The sequence below is a fragment of the Lottia gigantea genome (assembly GCF_000327385.1).
Source record: "Lottia gigantea unplaced genomic scaffold LOTGIsca_4, whole genome shotgun sequence".
In the NCBI taxonomy this organism is placed as follows: Eukaryota; Metazoa; Mollusca; class Gastropoda; family Lottiidae; genus Lottia; species Lottia gigantea.
The window spans coordinates 1232854-1253763 of record NW_008709379.1 but is presented as its reverse complement, the minus strand read 5'-3'; the positions used below and the strand labels follow the sequence as shown (position 1 = coordinate 1253763).

General features: G+C 31.1%; 2 protein-coding genes across 2 annotated transcripts; one reads left to right on the top strand and one right to left on the bottom strand.

Moving 5' to 3' along the window:
• Window positions 1-568: 568 nt before the first annotated feature.
• Window positions 569-802, bottom strand: LOTGIDRAFT_105522 (hypothetical protein; the record flags this gene model as incomplete). The annotated part of the gene is made up of 1 exon (XM_009059661.1): window positions 569-802. One exon carries the CDS (start codon window positions 800-802, stop codon window positions 569-571), a length of 234 nt encoding a protein of 77 aa, XP_009057909.1.
• A 5665-nt stretch (window positions 803-6467) lies between these two features.
• LOTGIDRAFT_228735 (hypothetical protein) lies at window positions 6468-19378 on the top strand (the record flags this gene model as incomplete). Its single annotated transcript, XM_009059660.1, has 5 exons — window positions 6468-6570; window positions 7276-7375; window positions 15281-15586; window positions 17295-17465; window positions 18106-19378. 5 exons carry the CDS (start codon window positions 6468-6470, stop codon window positions 18518-18520), a joined length of 1095 nt encoding a protein of 364 aa, XP_009057908.1. The 3' UTR covers window positions 18521-19378.
• Between the last annotated feature and the right edge of the window lie 1532 nt (window positions 19379-20910).

Here is a 20910-nt window from a genome sequence, read left to right as displayed (position 1 = left end):
TGCAAGGAACACAGAGGTCTTATTGAAGATTAGAAATGTGCAAATTGATGCTATCAGTGTTCCCAGTTCATTGTTGTAACATTTCTGCTCATTGAAATGCCTATTTTGGAATTCCAAACCTTCTTCGCTTAATGGTTTCTCGAATGTATGTAACAAACCTTCCTTGCTTTAATTGTTTCTCAAATGTATGTAACAAACCTTCCTTGCTTTAATGGATTCTCGAATGTATGTAACAAACCTTCCTTGCTTTAATGGTTTCTCGAATGTATGTAACAAACCTTCCTTGCTTGAATGGTTTCTCGAATGTATGTAACAAACCTTCCTTGCTTGAATGGTTTCTCGAATGTATGTAACAAACCTTCCTTGCTTGAATGGTTTCTCGAATGTATGTAACAAACCTTCCTTGCTTTAATGGTTTTTCGAATGTATGTAACAAACCTTCCTTGCTTTAATGGTTTCTCAAATGTATGTAACAAACCTTCCTTGCTTGAATGGTTTCTCGAATGTATGTAACAAACCATTCTTGCTTTAATGGTTTCTCAAATGTATGTAACAAACCTTCCTTGCTTTAATGGTTTCTCGAATGTATGTAACAAACCTTCCTTGCTTGAATGGTTTCTCGAATGTATGTAACAAACCATTCTTGCTTTAATGGTTTCTCAAATGTATGTAACAAACCTTCCTTTGCTTGATTGGTTTCTCGAATGTATGTAACAAACCATTCTTGCTTGAATGGTTTCTCGAATGTATGTAACAAACCTTCCTTGCTTGAATGGTTTCTCGAATGTATGTAACAAACCATTCTTGCTTGAATGGTTTCTCGAATGTATGTAACAAACCATTCTTGCTTGAATGGTTTCTCGAATGTATGTAACAAACCATTCTTGCTTTAATGGTTTCTCAAATGTATGTAACAAACCATTCTTGCTTTAATGGTTTCTCAAATGTATGTAACAAACCATTCTTGCTTGAATGGTTTCTCGAATGTATGTAACAAACCATTCTTGCTTTAATGGTTTCTCGAATGTATGTAACAAAACTTCTTAAAAGGAGCTGAAATTAGATTTTAACTTATAGACTTTCTCTTTACTTAACAATTAACATGTATTCTGTACTTTAAAGTTAAACTAGTTTTATCCTTGAGAGAAGACAATAAAATGTAATATATTTAACTGTAACAATGGTATCCTGGGTGTAATACAAGTTCACATCATTTAAATGATAATTTATACAATAAAACTAGGCTGAACTGGAAGATTTCTACAGAATAGATTCATTACCTGTAAATTGGGTTTACTTGTAAAACATTTAGATGATAAATTTGTCACAAATCATGGAGAAAGACATCAATTTAAAAGATTTTTTTGTAGATATTCCAGTTACATGTTATTTTTTGTAAGAGATTCTCTATCAGATTAATAACTTTCAAGGTAGGCCTACTCGAGAAAGTTTGTTCAAATTTTACATGAAAAACAGCATTGCCCTCAAAGAACAAATAAATTTTTTCTTAGAAACAGTTTATTCTCTGGATCTGTATCATGTTGCAGCAAGTATACTCATAAGCTGGATAATTTGAAAGAGTTGGTCGTCATCTTTTTGCATGAGTGTCTTAAAAATGTGTCGCTAGTTCTACTTTATTATTCAAGAGCTTGCAGATTTATTTATCTAATGAAGTAAAAGCTGATATTCTATCACAAAATAAATAAATTATTTCTTCCACGATATTGATAGAGATTTTATGAAGTAGGGTATCGATATCGCTGCCAATTAAATCACCGAATACACGACATTGTTGGCCATTTATCATGTCGTCATGGTATTGATATTGTGAGAATTTGAAGGAGAAATTTGCGTACAAAGGACAACACTTGATAAGTAACTCAATAAATTTAATGGAAAATAACGATGTCTTTAGTAAAATAAACATCTTTCTAAGACGACTTCTCATCCATTCATGCCATTTTAATGTTTCGTTAAGTGTTCCACTTATCTACCGATGACCTAGAATTGACAGGAAGTGTCTTCTGGTTGCCATAGTGATTAAACAATACTATTTTTGTCTCCATCTTGTAATTTTGAAAGATAAATTTTCCAAGTAGTTGTAGAGTAAATGTTGATAAAAGATAGATTATCTTTGAAGGAGAATTTACTTTCTAATAGTGGCCTGTATTGGCTTACAAGATCAATGTCAAGACTTTACAGTAATCTTGGAATTTCTGGTTGAACCATAATCTTTGAAGTTTCTGGTTAAACTTTGGTCTTGAAGTTTGTGGTTGAAATGTAATGTTGAAGTTTCTGGTTGAAATGTAATGTTCAAGTTTCTGGTTGAACCATAATCATCAAGTTTCTGGTTGAAATGTAATGTTCAAGTTTCTGGTTGAACCATAATCATCAAGTTTCTTGTTGAACAGTATTCTTGGAATCCTGGTTAAACCTAATCTTTGAAGTTTCTGGTTGAACCATAATCTTTGAATTTCTGGTTGAACCATAATCTTTGAAGTTCTGGTTGAACCGTAATCTTGGAAATCCTGGTGGAACAAAGATTTATAGAAACCTATATTACGAACATTTACAATGTTATAATGAAGTACATAGTCAAATACCTGATGTCACTCTGCTTCTTGGTTTGTCATAATGGCATCCTTAACACTTCTCATGCCTCCACTTACATAAGTTCAACTATATATAATATTGACCCCTCATCTTTTCTACTTGTCAGTACTCCTATATTCCTCGTCTTAGTACCTGGATAGCATGTAAAGGTTTGGGTCTACATGGAATTCAAAAGGTAGTAATCTAAGGTCCCGTTTTTTCAATTATATATTTTCTAAATAAACAATCTATAATAGACAGATATGAAGTACTCCTTAATTTCCAGGTCAGTGCTTTCGTGTATAAATTTATAAATCTCTTTAAAACCACTCTACAATCAATACTATGTAATTGATAGTGTTTATTTTGTACCATTAGTTAAATGGTTCTCTAGAATTATTGTTATTGTTACATCTTACTGCCTCTAGATTCTGTTGTTTTTTTGCACTTCTGATGTTTCAACCTGTTACACAAAGCTCTTGGGAGCATGTTTTCTCTTAGCATGACTTTAATCATGATGTAGAGTAATTTGAAATTTGAAATTTGAGTATGTGTAAGTGTAAGTATGAATAATGTCATCTTTCATGTTTGAAGACAGTACTGGACATTTAGTTGGAGATCCAATCAGACCGAACACTTTTTTTTTTATCAGATTATGTTGATATATATATATAGAGAGAAAGGATCATAAATGAGTGCTTATGGCACTAAAAGTGCTTTCATGAAATTGACGAAATAAGTTTCAGAATTTAATATCTTCTGAGCCCAGGTGATTAATAGTGATATAACAAGGTGCTTTACAATTGAAGTTTGTGGTCTAATGAATTATAATTGTTAATTTTATATTGGAATATGCTGGTTTTCTCCTTATTATAAGTAATGATTTTGATTTTGTCTGATATTATTGGTCAGTTCACAATTATGATATCTCGAATATATCAAGGTGCCGATTGAAAAGATCTAATTTGGATCAGTTTTCAAAGCTGGTTCCTAATTTCCTGAAATTGAGACCTCTAGTATATTTCTTATCAATCAATCTCAGACAATAGTTGGCACCGTACGTGTTGCTAGGGTTTTGACTTGTTGTTAAGGATTTGACGTGTTGTTATGGAATACTACCATCATGGGATCAGATTAACGCAAAGTGTAAAAATGTATAAATTCATTAGATTCAGATTTCAGCCCGATAGAATTTTAGATCCATTATTAGAAAGATAGCTAATACTTTATTATTCAGTGGCTATGAAGCTGATTTTCAGACTTCTTTGCAAAAAAATTATATCAAGAAAAGAACTGACAAAGCAGTTACTACTTCGGAGAAAACAAGGTCCAATGTGATAGCAATTGTAACAGTAATAGATTCTTTGATAGTTGGAGAGAAAAAAGGCTAGGTTAATGCCCTTGTTTCCTTATTGTCATTTGTCCATTACAATATTAAGAGATGTATTATAGTGTGTTCTTGTAAACTTCCTATTTAATGAAGAGTAGCTTAATGAAGACTTCGATGTAAAAGGTTAATATAAAGTTAACGAAGGCAATACAGACTATGAAATATTAGTATAGAAAATAACAAAGCTACTTAGAAACTTATTGGAAAACATTAGAATTGAAAATTTGATTTCAAAACAAGATCTGTCTGTGTTTAAAAGAGCTTGGCTCTGATTTAATTTGATACTTATGTCTGTAAATGGAATTCTATTTATTAACTTTAAATTAATTGGAATATCAAAACATAATAGCTTCAAAACAGTAATGATAGCTTTAAAATTACTTTGAATTAAAACTACAGAGACTGTAGTGAAATTTTTAATGAAATAAGGCATGCTTTCTGAATTAGATATTGAATATCTTGCGAAACAAGTCATCCCATTTCTTGTTATAATAATCCAAGATATTTAGGTCAGTGCTTCTAACAAGCTGTATTGTTTTACTGTGTTGTTATTGAAATGAAGCATACCTCTTACTCAACCATATATTTCTTCATTAATTAAAAACTATCTCATTTCCTGTTTTAATTGTCTAGTGGTCAGTAGGTTATTGTCATCTGGAGAGATTGTAAAATTAGCTGTATTGTTAATGAAATAGAACTTGCTCACACCTTTTTTGTCTCCCTAATTGAAGACTGGTCTATTTCTAGTCCTGATTATCTAGTGTTATAATTTTTGGTGCTGTCTGTTAATCTTTAACATGGACCGAAGCAGCTCACACTTGCTCAAGCTTGATAAAACTATTCCATCTTTCTTGATTATCTAGTATTGGGTATTATAGAACAAACTTTCCAAAAGAAGCACTGGTCTGGGCCTAGTATGAAAATAAATCACTGTACTTCTGAACGATTCACAGGATTGACAAATAATTCAAATATCAAATGCACAAGCTTCAGGGAGTTGATGGAAGGGGATCTAATCTGACCTATCTTTTAAGCAGTGAGCAAAAGTTTGGTAAAGATGGAATTCTAAATAAAGTGTTTGATAAGTGTTGGGTGTTATTGAAGATAGACTAGTGTTATATTTAGGTCAGTGATGCTAGTGATGTATCTGAAGATACAAGTAAAGGTTTCTGTTCCGCGGTAATTGAAAACTATTCTCATGCAAATAATAAAAGACTGGATCATTTCCTGTTCTGAACATCCAGTACTATATCGGTCAGTAGTGGTCAATATAGAGTTTAATTAGCTACATTATACTGCTGTCTGTCTCTATTATATTAATTATCAAATCAATAAGTCTGTTGACAGTCTGTTGTAATACTGACATAGTCAAATAGTTGATTGTCACACAACATCATCATCAAGAAATCTGATTCTTCTTATGTTATGTTGTCGAACATTTTACTGAGACAAATGATATTATAAAGACTAGTCATTTATATACTTATATAATTATTTAAAACCCTTTACTTGCACTTCACTGACATAAATCTTTATTTTGTGAACTAGGCCAGTGTTCTTATGAGACCACCTAACGCAACATCGATGGACACATTGTGAGGTGCTATAGCAGTCTGTTAGTTGTTTCTTTCTTTCCACTGAAGAGATGTCACTTCTGAAAATACTGATAAAAACAGGCACAGACAGTTTCCTGTTCTATGGTCACTCATTTAACATTCTATTAGTTCTTTTTATTGCCTTAAAGTGCACATAACAGTAACACTTACTTTCTCTGATGTATTTACAATAATTTACATATATATTTAAAAATAAAATATGATACATGTACATGATGTTTCTTTTGCCTGAAAGTAACTATTTGAGGTGCATATTTATGATATTTAAAATGAAATATATTGGATATAGTCATTTTATATTTGCTATACATGTTTTACTATCTTATAAAGATCTCGTTCAACTGAATTTATACCATGTGTTGAAATTAAGTTCGTATTTTAGATATAAAAAACACTCAGCATTTCAGAATTATTCTATGAAAGAAAACATTAGCACCATTTGGAAATGCATTAATGCCTTTTTTCTGTGAAATTTTGTGTGAATTTTGTGTGATCAATAACAATACAGTAACATGTAATAACATGCATTTATTAAAAAAAAAAAGCATTAACACTGTTTGGAAAACGCGTTGGCGCCTCATCTTCTGGAAAATTGACGAGTTTTGAGCGGAATCAATAATAAGTACAGGACATGTAGCAATAAATAAAATTAAATTTGTGAAATTGTTGAAAAATCAGAGCTGAAAATTCATCTATCATTGTCAAATTATCTCCCTTGACTCATTTATCCTGATTTGATTACATTTTATTCTGTGTAAAAAAAACTCTCGTCTTTGATCCCTTGCGACTAATGATGGAACAATTTCTTATTGAAATCTACTTGGGCTTTAAATTGATTAGGATAAGTAGAGATTTTTAAAATGAGCAGCATGGCAGATTTAGTAATATTTATATTGTATTTGATTAAATTAATGGTGAGGAAATTTTGGCTTGAAAAACATAATCTCAGTGGTTCAACTGCCATAGTGACTGGTTGAACCAAGTCCTCGGGCCCCACCCTCATAATTTTATTTAAATTAATCAAATTAAGCAACCAGCAGTATATCAATGGGTGAAATAGCATTTACTGAAAATATTGAGTTCTTCCATTAACAGGCATCAAATTGACTTACAGACGGTCTCATAAATTCATAAACATTCTCAGGGAAGGTGCCCCAACTCACATTAGTCCACAAGCCTCAACTCTCCTAACTGAGCATAAACTGTTGCTATCAGATACATTTAGATATTACATTTTAGATAAGATTTCTCCTCAAGATCTTACAAGATTTTGATACTTAATTGGTGAAAAATAACAAGATTTCTATTTGCTAGTCACAACTTCAGTCAGCATAATATAATGCTAATACAGACTGGTGATTTTCATGTAAACTGACTTCATGAAACTGGTGTGCATTATTGGACTTACTTTCAAAAGAGCTTGTTACAGCATAAGAAATCATTTTTGTCCATATTTGAAGGATTCAGAGCTCGTTCCAGAGAGCACTACCCACTTTCTTTCATTGAGTAGTCCATTGAGTGATCCAGGCCTTTGAAATCTTGCTACCTTTTTGAGCTATTCTCCCACACTTCTGTCATCATAATCAAATATGGTGCAGACAGTAAGATGTCAAGCTTCAGATCGTTCCCCACTGTACTGTTTGTATTCTAATGTTTAGGTTGTTTGTATATTTTCAGGCCTGTATCTATGGGAACATATTTTAAATGGAGATTTAGAAGAAAAGTTGGGAGGTGTTTGGAGTTATGGTGTTAAAAAAATAAATAATATTAGATTTAAGTAAGTACTAACATTATTTATATGTAATGGGCATTGAGGAGGAACTGATGCTATTTCTCTTTCAAAATTTATCATACAAATACCCAACAACATGTTGCTGGTTGCAATGGTGAACTTGCCCGAGATGCCAAACATGAACAAGTGGTGCTCATTTTTTTTGTAACTCTACTACAGACTTGAGGAATCATATATTTGAGTCCATTTAACAAAATATTCTGTTTTCAAATGTAACTGAACTTTACTAACACAACCAAAAAACCTGCAGGTTTTAAAGATTTACTTTGATTTATTAACTTGACAATTATTATTTTATCTTCTAAATGACAATCTTAAAGGTTATGGATGAAAAAACTGGCCAACTGGTCAAAAAATGCCTGAACTAGATACTCCACAAATGATATATCTGACTTCTTTCTTATATGATATAACTTACTGTCTTCAGAAATTCATTGTTAATCATATTTTACCTCTAATGTAATTCTTGTCTATATGAAGTGTTTGGAAATAACAGCATCCGTACTTTATCAGTCCAGATGCTTTTCCTATGTATTTATTGACAGAGCAATCTACCATTGTGGTAGTTGCAGGTGTCGTGTGCGAAGCAGACCATGCTTATTCTTTTTGAAGCACCTGATGGCACTTCTCGGAGGAGTCCACTACTACACAACTTTTACTCTCGATATTGACATACTTTGGATGAGATAGTGATAAACAGAATTGTCTTGCTTGTACAGATTTTTTATTTGTAACATTTAATGTAGTCTTCTTAGCATTAGTCAAGTATATTATCTCCTGTATATGGATAGTAAAGTAACTAAATATGATTGTAGATGAAATATGGTCAATCTGTAGAATTATATATAAAGTAGATGAAATATGGTCTTTCTGTCCATATAAAGTACCTAAAAGCTCTTCAAATTAATTACTGTTACTACTAAATGGCCTTTTATTCTGGTGGTCTGTTGTCAAAAACTAATATGTAAACGGCTATACACATGTTAAGGGCTGTCAGGTAATGGATACATCTGAGGTTTCTTCAACCTAGGATTCTTTCATCCAGTTTTCATGGTCACTAGTAATTCAGATGTTCCAGTAAACTTAGGTCTTGTGTGCTCAAGATTTGTTGCCAGTTTGAATCCAACATGATTACAATGTTCTTTGGTTGGTTGGTTGGTTGGTTGGTTGGTTGGTTGGTAGATGACAAATGAATATCAGCTTTCAGCTAACTGGTATCGTAGACTATGTCTTTGTTGATAGATGACAAGTTAACGTCTGCTTCTGATGGAAAGCAAAAGAAATCGATCAATGAGTGTCCTTTCTTATGATTATCTTAAAGTTATGAAGTTTCCAACAACAGGCCCCTGACTAATCAGTTTTACTACTATATGACCCAAGTTGATCAGATCAGTTCAGAGAACTAGGGTATAGTAAGATTTCTATAGTAGGACAGATCTTAAGATTCGTGCCTCAACAAGACAATGATTGTTTTTAAATAGACTTCCCTACTGATTGCTTTTCTAGTGTTACCAATCAGAATAACTTAAATATTGTATTTCAACTAGGAATTGATGAATGGAAATGTACTAAGGGTTGATAGGTTTCATAATGGGAAGAAACCTCAGTTAAACTTGAGCTGTACTCTGAGTACTATAATTACTGTGACAAGTGATGCTAGTGATAGAACTCTGTGACTACCTACTGCCAGTCAGGTAATGTTCATTAAAGTGACAGAGATAATTGCACTTTTGTCAGATGTCCCTCCCCACCCCCCCAAAGGCTTTGTTATTAAAGAGGATGATTCTTTCTTGTGCTGTTATCTGTTCTTTTTACAGAAGCGAGGGGGCAAGGCTGGTACACTGTCGAACTATTTTCCGTTTGTAGGGTACCAGACATCACCTAACTCTGGGTTCTATTACAGAGAGTGGTACACTGTTGTACTATTATCTGTTTGTAAAGTACCAGACATCACCATACTCTGGGTTCTATTACATAGAGTGGTACACTGTTGTACTATTGTCTGTTTGTAGAAGCACCAGACATCACCATACTCTGGGTTGTGTTCCAGAGAGTGGTACACTGTTGTACTATTATCTGTTTGTAAAGTACCAGACATCACCTAACTCTGGGTTCTATTACATAGAGTGGTACACTGTTGTACTATTGTCTGTTTGTAGAAGCACCAGACATCACCATACTCTGGGTTGTGTTCCAGAGAGTGGTACACTGTTGTACTATTGTCTAATTGTAAAGTACCAGACCTGAGACATCCCAGAGGGTGATACAATGTTGTACTATTTTCCGTTTGTAAAGTACTAGTCATCACCTAACTCTGGGTTCTATTATATAGAGTGGTACACTGTTGTACTATTATCTGTTTGTAAAGTACCAGACCTGAGACATCCCAGCGGGTGATACAATGTTGTACTATTGTCTGTTTGTAAAGTACCAGACATCGCCCTACTCTATTCCAGATAGTGGTACACTGTTGTACTATTATCTGTTTGTAACGTACCAGACCTGGGACATCCCAGAGAGTGGTACACTGCTGTACTATTGTCTGTTTTTAACATACCAGACCTGGGACATCCCAGAGGGTGGTACACTGTTGTACTATTGTCTGTTTGTAAAGTACCAGACATCACCGTACTCTGGGTTCTATTCCAGATAGTGGTACACTGTTGTACTATTGTCTGTTTGTAAAGTACCAGACATCACCTTACTCTGGGTTATATCACAAAAGATGAGTATTGTGTGCTCAGAGCAACAACAGACATCACTGATTAAGTATTTTTTACTTATATGCAAGACAGAACATTTCTGCTGTATTCAGAAGGGCAGGCCTGTGTTAAATTGTTATTTTTACGGTTTGTGATATTATCTTATTCTGAATAAAGCTTTGAAATCCAATTTTCTGATTTTATGGTTGTGATTAACTATCCCCTTTCATAGATTGACTAGTGATGCAGATAAGATGCAATTTATTTAATGAGGTTTCATTCTGTAGAAATCCAGCTTTGAATATTCTTTGATAAACCATCCAGTCTTATCCTTTACCATTTAAATGAAATAATCAAATTTTCTAAAGAGCAAGCATAAAGCTATTTTTAACTAAGTGAAATCAGAGCTTAATCATTACATTGAATTCCACTTTAAATAAAATCCCATAATCCTTTTGCTCTATTTCCCATAATCCTTCAGCACGACTTGTCATTTTATTTTCTCTTTTATCATAATTAGAATTAATCGTGAATATTAAATAGCAATTCTTTTTGAATGTTAGAAATTTTAAATGTATATCTAGGTTGTCTAGAAAGTTGTAATTCAATATGAATGGGAAATCAACAAATTGAAATGCTATATGGCTGTTTTATGGTCATTTATGGAATGAAGGTTGTAACATTGCATTTAAAACAATGCCCATTTAAAACATTTAAAACAATGCCCATTTAAAACATTTAAAACAATGGCCATTTAAAACAATGGCCATTTAAAACAATGTACAATGTCCATTTAAAACAGTTCACATTTAAAACATTTAAAACAATTCACATTTAAAACATTTAAAACAATGCACATTTAAAACAATGTTCATTTAAAACAATGCCCATTTAAAACAATGCCCATTTAAAACAATGCACATTTAAAACAATGCACATTTAAAACAATGTCCATTTAAAACAATGCACATTTAAAACATTTAAAACAATGTCCATTTAAAACAATGCACATTTAAAACAATGCACATTTAAAACAATGTCCATTTAAAACAATGCACATTTAAAACAATTCACAATTAAAACAATGACCATTTAAAACAACCACATTTATAACATTTAAAACAATGTCCATTTAAAACAATCCACATTTAAAACATTTAAAACAATGTCCATTTAAAACAATGCACATTTAAACCAATGCCTATTTAAAACAATGCCCATTTAAAACAATGCACATATAAACCAATGCCCATTTAAAACAATGACCATTTAAAACAATGCACATTTAAAACAATGCACATTTAAAACAATGCACATTTAAAACATTTAAAACAATGCACATTTAAAACATTAAAAACAATGCACATTTAAAACATTTAAAACAATGCACAATTAAAACATTTAAAACAATGCACATTTAAAACATTAAAAACAATGCACATTTAAAACATTTAAAACAATGTCCATTTAAAACAATGCACATTTAAAACAATGCCCATTTAGAACAATGCACATTTAAAACATTTAAAAGAATGCACAATTAAAAAAATTCACATTTAAAACAATTCACATTTAAAACAATGCACATTTAAAACAATGCCCATTTAGAACAATGCACATTTAAAACATTTAAAACAATTCACATATAAAACAATTCACATTTAAAACATTTAAAACAATGCACATTTAAAACATTTAAAACAATGCCCATTTAGAACAATGCACATTTAAAACATTTAAAACAATTCACATTTAAAACATTTAAAACAATGCACATTTAAAACATTTAAAACAATGCCCATTTAGAACAATGCACATTTAAAACATTTAAAACATTTAAAACAATTCACATATAAAACAATTCACATTTAAAACATTTAAAACAATGCACATTTAAAACATTTAAAACAATGCACATTTAAAACAATTCACATTTAAAACATTTAAGATCATGTTCCAGATTCTGTGTGATATTAAATCTAAATTCAAATCCAAATGTCACTGACAAAAAGGAAAAATTAAACAAACAACAAAAAATTTTGATGAAAAAAATGTTTGATATTAAAATCGCGAAATATTGAAAAGGAAATATCAAATATTGCAGTCTTATCTGTCTTGGTGTATTTTTCTAGATAAAACTTTGTTGGTTTTATTAGTTTATCTGAAAATACACCGAACATTAGAATAGATAAAAACATGATTTATTTTTAGATTTTTGTATGTTTAATTCTGTTTTTATCAAGGTAGATTAATATGAAATATGAAAAAGTTTAAAGGTTATCTTTGAACTTACAATAAATGCAATGTTTAAATAATTCAAAACAACAGTTCGAGGTAAGAAATACAAAAAGTATCTTTATTTATTCTAAAGTTTAGAGTTTGAGAAATTAATACATTTGAGTAGCTCTTAATTAAAAATGTATTTTTATTTAAGTAGAAAATGCATCTATTGATAATATGAAATAGAAACAAAATAGCCATTTTGTGTTTGAATGATCTTAAACAATAATCTTAGCTGAACATTTTGGTGTTCAAATCAGACATGACTGGCAAATAAAATCAAATCAACTATTTAAGCTCAAATCACACATAACTGGTGCATTAAGCCAAAACAACAGCCGAATCAGACATGACTGTTTAATATTTTTCAACAACCCTTTAGCGTGGAGCAGACATGACTGACAAAAACATCTTCATCAACATCCCTGATTTGATATTTCCTGTAATAAAATAGATCTATATTAAAACTACCATGATATCAGTAATGTTATTAAAGTTTCACTTTCCAAACAGATAATTTAACTTGCACGCTTTGATTTGATAAACACTCAATATTTTTAAAGGTGTAGTTATCTGAAAATGAGAAAAATAAACTGGATGTTAAAAATAATGAAATTGTTGATAGATTTTAGTTCTGAAATAGATTTCTATTTTCAATCTTATTATCTACATATTGAGAGAAGGCAATGGAAAATGAAACCTCTATATAAAATTCATCTTCACAATGTCAAGCTATTACGAAATGTGTCTAATACCTTGACTTCAATAGGCTCCTTACATTAAAGATTGACATTGTAAAGATGTTAAAAAGGTCCATTGTCTCTTCGATACACCAAAAACTAATACATATATCTCTGTCATGAAATATGATAATAAATATTCATTATATCATGTGATTTTCATACCAGCCAATCAACACTCATCTACATACGGTTTGTTTTGTAAATATAAACACACTCTCAAAACTTGTGAACATTATATCATTAAAGGTGACCACCCTTGTAAAAAAAGATTTTTGATTAGTTAAAATTCACAAGTCTTACCAAACATTGTAGTTTTTGATTGGAGACCATGGTTTAAATGCTGGTAAAGGAAGCCTTATTCTTATTATTGTATATAATAGTTGTTTTGTCACATGCCTACAGAGATTTAGAAGGTTTTCCTGACAAAAGCAACCAACAAAATGTAAAAACATTGAAGTGCACTAAAGGATTTATCTACAGCCTCCTTGATTCTTGAAATGTATTCCATCTTTCTTGAGTACACTAGAGTGCTACCTTTTTTATTTTATTATTTCTAACCCTTTGATATTTTCAATAAATGTCAATATGATTTTATTCAGCACTTCAATCTCATATTCTAGATTTTAAACTTGATTATTACAACTTTTTCAATTTTCCACGTACAAGGAATAAAATTGAAAATGGATTTTTCCTGTCATTTTGATGTATCCAATCTTGTAAATTTTAGTTTTTTCTATTTGAAAATTTTATGACAGAGTTTGGAAGATTATATTAGGATAAGGATATTGTAAAATTTCTGTCCTGAAAAAAATAGATTTTTAAGAAAACGAATTGAGACTTCACTCAATTTGACGCATTACTTGTTTATCTGTTAAAATTTTGTCAAGAATAAAGTTGAATTTCAATGGTAAGGTTTGAATATTAAGGCAGAAGCTTTTCTTGGGCTATTTTTGGTTTTATAATAATAAATTGTTAAAGACACATACTTGAGAGTTTGGTTGGTTGTTAAAAATATTCAACTTAAAAATAATAGCAAATATACAGAACTGGGTGCTGATGGGCTGAATTTATTGGGCATCAAATGTTTGGAAGTTAACAAAAAGCAGGAATGATAGGTTACTATTTTTTGAAAAAAACACCTTTAATTTGAAGAAACTGGCTCTTTACTTTAATCTTTAACCCAATTTCATATTGTAGCCTATGTCTTGCAATATGTGTTATATTGTGGCATGAAATATCAAACATCAGTAACAATAGCGAGACTAAAAATATCTAGCTTAGAATTTTGAAAGTCTTGACTTAGATCCATTAACTAAATACTGACATATTTTTTATTAAAAATAATTAATCTGCACCACACTCAAGTTTTTAACTACTACTCCATGTCAGGGTCTGCCAAAACGATGTATCGTTGCTTGATTGACAGTATCCTGCACTAAAGTATCTAGATTTTGAAAGTCTGTACTTTGATTTGGTAACTGAATACTCTGTTATTTATATTGGAAACAATTAATCTATACCACCCTCAAGTTTATAAATATGTCAAGTATTTTAGTCAGTAAATTATTCTTATTATGGTTGGCGAGAATTACAGATTAAACCAATTCCTTCTTCCAATATTGGTCTGATATTGAAGACTGTGTTATTGTAGGTGGCATAGCCAAATATTCTCTGCTAGAGTAGTGAAATTTAATAGGATACTTGTTCAATTTCATTTCTGGGCAGTAGGTGGTAGAAGTGAACATATCATCTGTCACTTATCCATTCTTTTAGAATATATGATACTAGTTTGAGCACTTTTTACTATGTTTAGATAAAGCTAAAGATGAGTAACTCTTTTCAGAACAATGTCAAAATCATCATCATCATCAACACTCTCTGAGACATGGATTCAGCAGGATCCTGTCTATCAGCTGGTCTTTGGCCAACCCTCTTGCAGCCTAATATCCGTACCAATTTTCAGGGTTGACTGGTATAATAAGAAAAAATTACTTATACAAGGTCATCAGATGTTTATTTTCTGAATGAGATTGGAACCCACTACCACCATTTGTTCAACATAAGCAAGCAAATGATGTCATTCAAACGCTCTAACTGATTGTGCTACAGACCATCCTACAAATGATTTGTCATTTGTATCATCTGTACTCTTTTTTTCATTTCAGGTTCCGGACGGGTCCAGGTGTGATTCCCACCAAAGTTCCAAGGAACACAGAAAATTTATTGTTAGTGCTCAATGGAAGAGAAACATCAAAAATAGACTTTGCCAAATTATGGTTAGACTTTCTACCCACGCTGCCATATTTAAAAAATGCTGCTGTAGTGTTGCTAGGCAATGAACAGTGTAACAATGATTGGATAAAACCGTATTTAAATAATCGTGGTGGACCAATCAAATTTGTGTTTTTAGTTTATGACAGTCGTGATGTAGACAATGTAAATTTTTATCAATGGCCTCTTGGTGTAGCAACGTAAGTATCGAGATATATTTTTGTCTCTTTTTTCTTCAGTCGAAATAGATCTTTATCAAGTAACACACTTGTTGGCTACCCTAGGGGTGTCAAGTTTCAATGCAGACCACACCTTCAACCATATGGATAGCCAACTGACATGGCAAAAGTATCTATTCATTCAGATGGGATTATGAGCTACAGTCTGTGCACATTAAAGATGACTTTATCTTTATCGCTATCCTAGGGGTTTGGGTTCAATCCAGCCATAGGTTATACAGAATACCTTTGGATATCTCAGCCAATGTAATGCAATTGGAGGAAGCTGACATGGAAAATGTATCTAGATGTTATGATAAACTATAGTCATGCAACAGGCTAAGCACTAATAGATCCCCCAACTGAGTTGGCTAATAATTGGCTGCTTGGTGTATCGAGTCCCAATTTTAGCAGAAGATAGATCTTCAAGAGTCCAATCATTTCAACTAAATTCAATTCTTCTGTAGATGAATTGTAATCTTATGAATGTAAAAAGATCATGTGCACTAAGTAGATTTCTGTTTTAAGAAACAGGAAAGCGAAACTTTAAAACAATTTTCTAGTTAATAAAATTTAGTGCTCTCATGGGAGAGAGCATACATCATATCAACTCAGATTTGAGGGAAGATCAGGCAAACTTAGATTAACTGTAGACAATGAAATATAGAAAATAAAACAATTTATATGTAATATGTATTCTATGCAGTCTCTAGAGTCTCAATATTGATTCCATTGTCAAAAATAAATCATCTCCGACTTTTAAAAACTTTCACTATTCTCTATGGAGATTCTAGATACATTTTTATTTCGAATGATTGTTTCGAAGAATAGTTGTCTCTGGAGGAGAAGGTTTTATGGTTTAAATTGATCCTTAGTGAAATTAACAGCAACTTTTTTTTATCTCATTTTCATGATAAACGATCATAATATTGAATTCTAAATCGCGTCTAATTTTTCAAGGAAAAAAAATTGTTAGTGAGTTTATTGGCTGATATTCTATCTTTTTTGACGTGTCGTTTATCATTCAATTAGCCAGATATTGACCTAAACCGTCTGCAGTATTTAATAACAGCATTCGGTCTATATTGTCAATACTGTCTGTGGCTAATGTTGCATTGAATGTCATGGTCATGTTGGTGACCAGTATTCTGCAAGTTAATTGCTTTTTAATAGTTTGAAGAATTAACTAAACATTTAAGCGTTTTAATCTGTTACTGAGTTGGCATATTCATAGATATTAAAGAACATTTATAAAGGAATTTCTTAAAAAAACTAATGTACAAATCCATACATTTAGTTTGATCAGTTGAATTAAATGTCCCTAATAATCATGCTTAGGACAAGGTTTTCAAGATATCATTAAGGGTTTAGATAGTAGACATACAGCTTTTATTTTATCAATCTTTCATTACAATTATTTGTCAAAGAGAATTTGTTACATTTAATATATGTTGGGATTTGAATCTGAAAAATGTTAAATCTAGCTGAAATTGCTCCTTGAATATTTAGCTGATTGTATGTAACTATTTTAACAGTTAAAATATTTTGTTATTAATTGTATATACATGTAACTATTTAAACAGTTTAAATTTTTTGATTGTATATCATGTTTAATCTGATTCTCCAAACTCTGAACTAATTTATCATTCATTCATTCAATTACTCATTAAATCATTCTGTCTATTTTCAGGTATAGAGACTTTCCTAAAGTAGATACAGCACACCTACCTGTGTCCTCTAATAGAAAATATACCTGTAACTTTCTAGGAACTATTTATAAACAATCTTCTAGAGAAACTTTATTAAATATATTAAATAATAATACACATAAATCACAGTTCTTTATCAAACCTCGTTATGAGTAAGTATTGTCTTATTATAGGGCAGGAGATTTTAACCTTTTTTTCTTAATTTGCACCTTTCAGGATTGTTCGCCCTATAAATCCTTACTATTAGGTTTTTACCTGAACTGAAATCTTTTTCATATCGGAGAATATAGCCTAAATAGATTGACTATTGAATTGCCAAAACTTTATATTTGACTACAAAGAGCCCCATTTCCCCTAAAAAAAAATAGCCCACTTTGGGATAATTCCCGAAAAACAAAACCCATGTTATAGCAGACCTGGAGAGATCTGAAGGAAGAGAATGTAATGGATAGTTTTGTCTTGATTGGGATTTTATTCAAATAATTTTTTGTATCGACAATTGAAACTTTAAAACCTAAAAAGTGTGCACAAAATAGTTTTGTGTCTTACTTTTAAAATTGATCATGAACTGTAAAAAATGGTCTTTTACAGTAGAAGGGAGATAACTGTATATTTGAATCAGACAACAATAATTTCTTTAAGCCATGTGAATATGAATTGAAGTCTGCATTTTATCTTTGTATATTTATTTTGAAAATATGGCACTCATATTATTCTTTTAAGAACCTACTTTATTGAATGAACAAAATATCAAATTTTTATTTGAATTCTCATTTTTGAATGTATTTTCAGGTGGTTACCCCAGGAAACAGATGAAACTCGTGATGACTATATAAGGGCATTAGCTCAGAGTGATTTAACGCTAAACCCTGTTGGACAGAACACTGAGTGTTATAGAATATACGAGGCCATGGCCTATGGTTCCGTGCCTGTTATAGAAGATCAAATGACCCCTGGAAATTGTGGGGTGTCCAGTGCTTCCCCCCTGTCACCGCTACGCCTTTTAAAAGAATATAATGCCCCTGTGATCTATATCAAAAACTGGAATGAACTTCCAGGAATTTTAAAGAAAGAAATGACTTTAACACCTGATGATCGAACACATAGAAGAGAAAAGTTGATACAGTGGTATGAAAATTTTAAATCCATCATGCGAGACAAACTGGTGCGTGTTTTAGAAGAAAAATTTTTTAACATCAAACGATGATGGTAACTGTTTATATTTTAGGTTTTAACAAATTTACGGATTTCAGTACAATCTCAAAGGGATTGTATAGAGGTTTTCTAAATTTTGACATCATCAAACACTTAGTTTTAGTGGAATTACAACCACAGACATGTGATTGAAGATTGGAATGGTGTAAATTAATGGTATCAGTGTACTTATACAAAGTTGTGAACTTCTTTACAATCCCTTTAAAATATAGAGGAAAAGGTTGGTAATCAAGAAGAATTGTTTATCAATAGCATACTGAGATTCATCTTCATCTTTCTCAATAGAAATTATTCATTTTGTCTTTAAATTGATTGTTAGATATTATTATTAAGGCCTTGGACAGATCTCTATGATCAGTTCTTGTCATTTCACCCCATTATATAAAAGAGCTGGCTATGATTCATTAAATGATTATAATTGTTGGCGGCAAAAGTAATTTTCAAATCAATTGAGGTATCCCACTTTTTTAGAACCTTTTTCGGCAAAATATGTAATATAAACATTAGCATGGTAATTTGAAAGATCAAGTTTATGATTCAATGAAAATCAGTCAAAAAAATCATACTTCATCTTATATGTGAGATATATATAGAATTTAATAAGTAGGCCAAGTTTGGACATAGCATGGTTGCCTGGAGAATCAGGGACTTGTATATGTTATCCAAAGTTATAATAGTGTTGAAAGATTGTACTGAAATCCTTGTTTAATAGAAAGATTTAGTGCTAAAAATTGTTAATACATGTAGTTAAACTTTGACGAGAGAGTAAAATGTCCTGCTTCTTAAATAATCAAATCAAATACTACTATGATATCCTAATAATCCTATGATTACTGTAAATGTAATTACCAAATTAAACCAGTTGGAAAAGCTTACTGGGTTAAAAATTCGTAATGGATTGTTCCAAGGTTTTATGCTTGATTTTAAACACAGTAGCACTGTTAAGATTCAAAGCAAATAAAGGAAACCATTAAATAACGGAAACCATTAAATAAAGGAAACCATTAAATAACGGAAAATAATTTTATGATATACTACTTTCTGATTTTATTGTACACAACATTTCAACAATTTACATTGTCATCATCAGTTTATATAGAACACTACTTCTGAGCGTTATTGTACAAAGTGTTATAAGATGTACATTGTCAAGAGCTGTATACCATAAGGTTGTGTTTTGTCATTTGATGTTATATCTACCTCTAAATACCACTTAAAGAATATTTGTGAATCAAATGTGAACAATGTAATTATCTGTTGAAATCTCAGTTTGGCTGCTGATTATTGTCCATAATTTAATATATATATATATAAGATAATATTCCAATAAGAGATCTGACAAAAGTAGAATATTGTTTAAGTAGATCAATAACACTGTTAAAGATAGTTAAAATTTACTGCCAACTTGTTTCAATTCCATATTTTCAAGGCATTCATACATACAATAAACAACAATATGACGTCATGATATTGTCTTAGGGAGATATGTTAAGATGGATTTACACTAATGGAATGAAGAAAATAAACAAAATGTTTCAATCTAAAAAATTGTATATATATATATCAGATATTATATTACCAATTGACAGTTGAAGTAATGGCTATTAGCTACAATTATTTAAACATTATTAGCATTTAAATGGCTACCAAATCTGTGTTATGGGCTATTGTTATATTGGCATTATGGTTGTTCATAACAGTTAGATATAGGGGCAAATTGGGCTTAAAAGGGTCATAATCCTGTAAATTTAATTCAACAACTGATACAGCTCAGTTCCAGCTTCTCCTACAACCAACATAGACATACCAGTAAATTTGAGACACTTCAGGGCATTAGTACTATCTCACATGCAGATATTACTTCTATCATGACATCTATCATGACTTCAGACTACCTTGAGAACGTTAATAATGGCCTGTTAGAGATCTGATTTGAAACTATATTATTAGGGCATTTTACTCTCTCTTCAGTCCATATTGGTTTTAATGTATAAAATGAAACCAAAGTCTTTCAGATTTTTTAATGAAAAATGAAAGATTTTAATTGCAAAATTTTATTGATAACATTTATGGTGACTGTAAATTTTATGAATTTTTATTTTATATTTTGTTTTTAAATCTAAATATAGCTGTGTTTATACCAAAAATTATTATCTGCCCTTGGTTATTCTTAGAATCCCATTACATCCTGTTTCTCCATTTTTGTGGGAAAACTGCTCAAATTGGATAAAATAAAATCACTGGCATATTCTGATTGGTTGTATCAAGATTAGATCAGCTTCACAATATATTAGTCACCATAGAAATGTTTTCGTTGAAGATTAAACTCATGATGAATATTAAATTTTTGATGAAACAAGTCCTAGGGTTCATGTCTCCAAA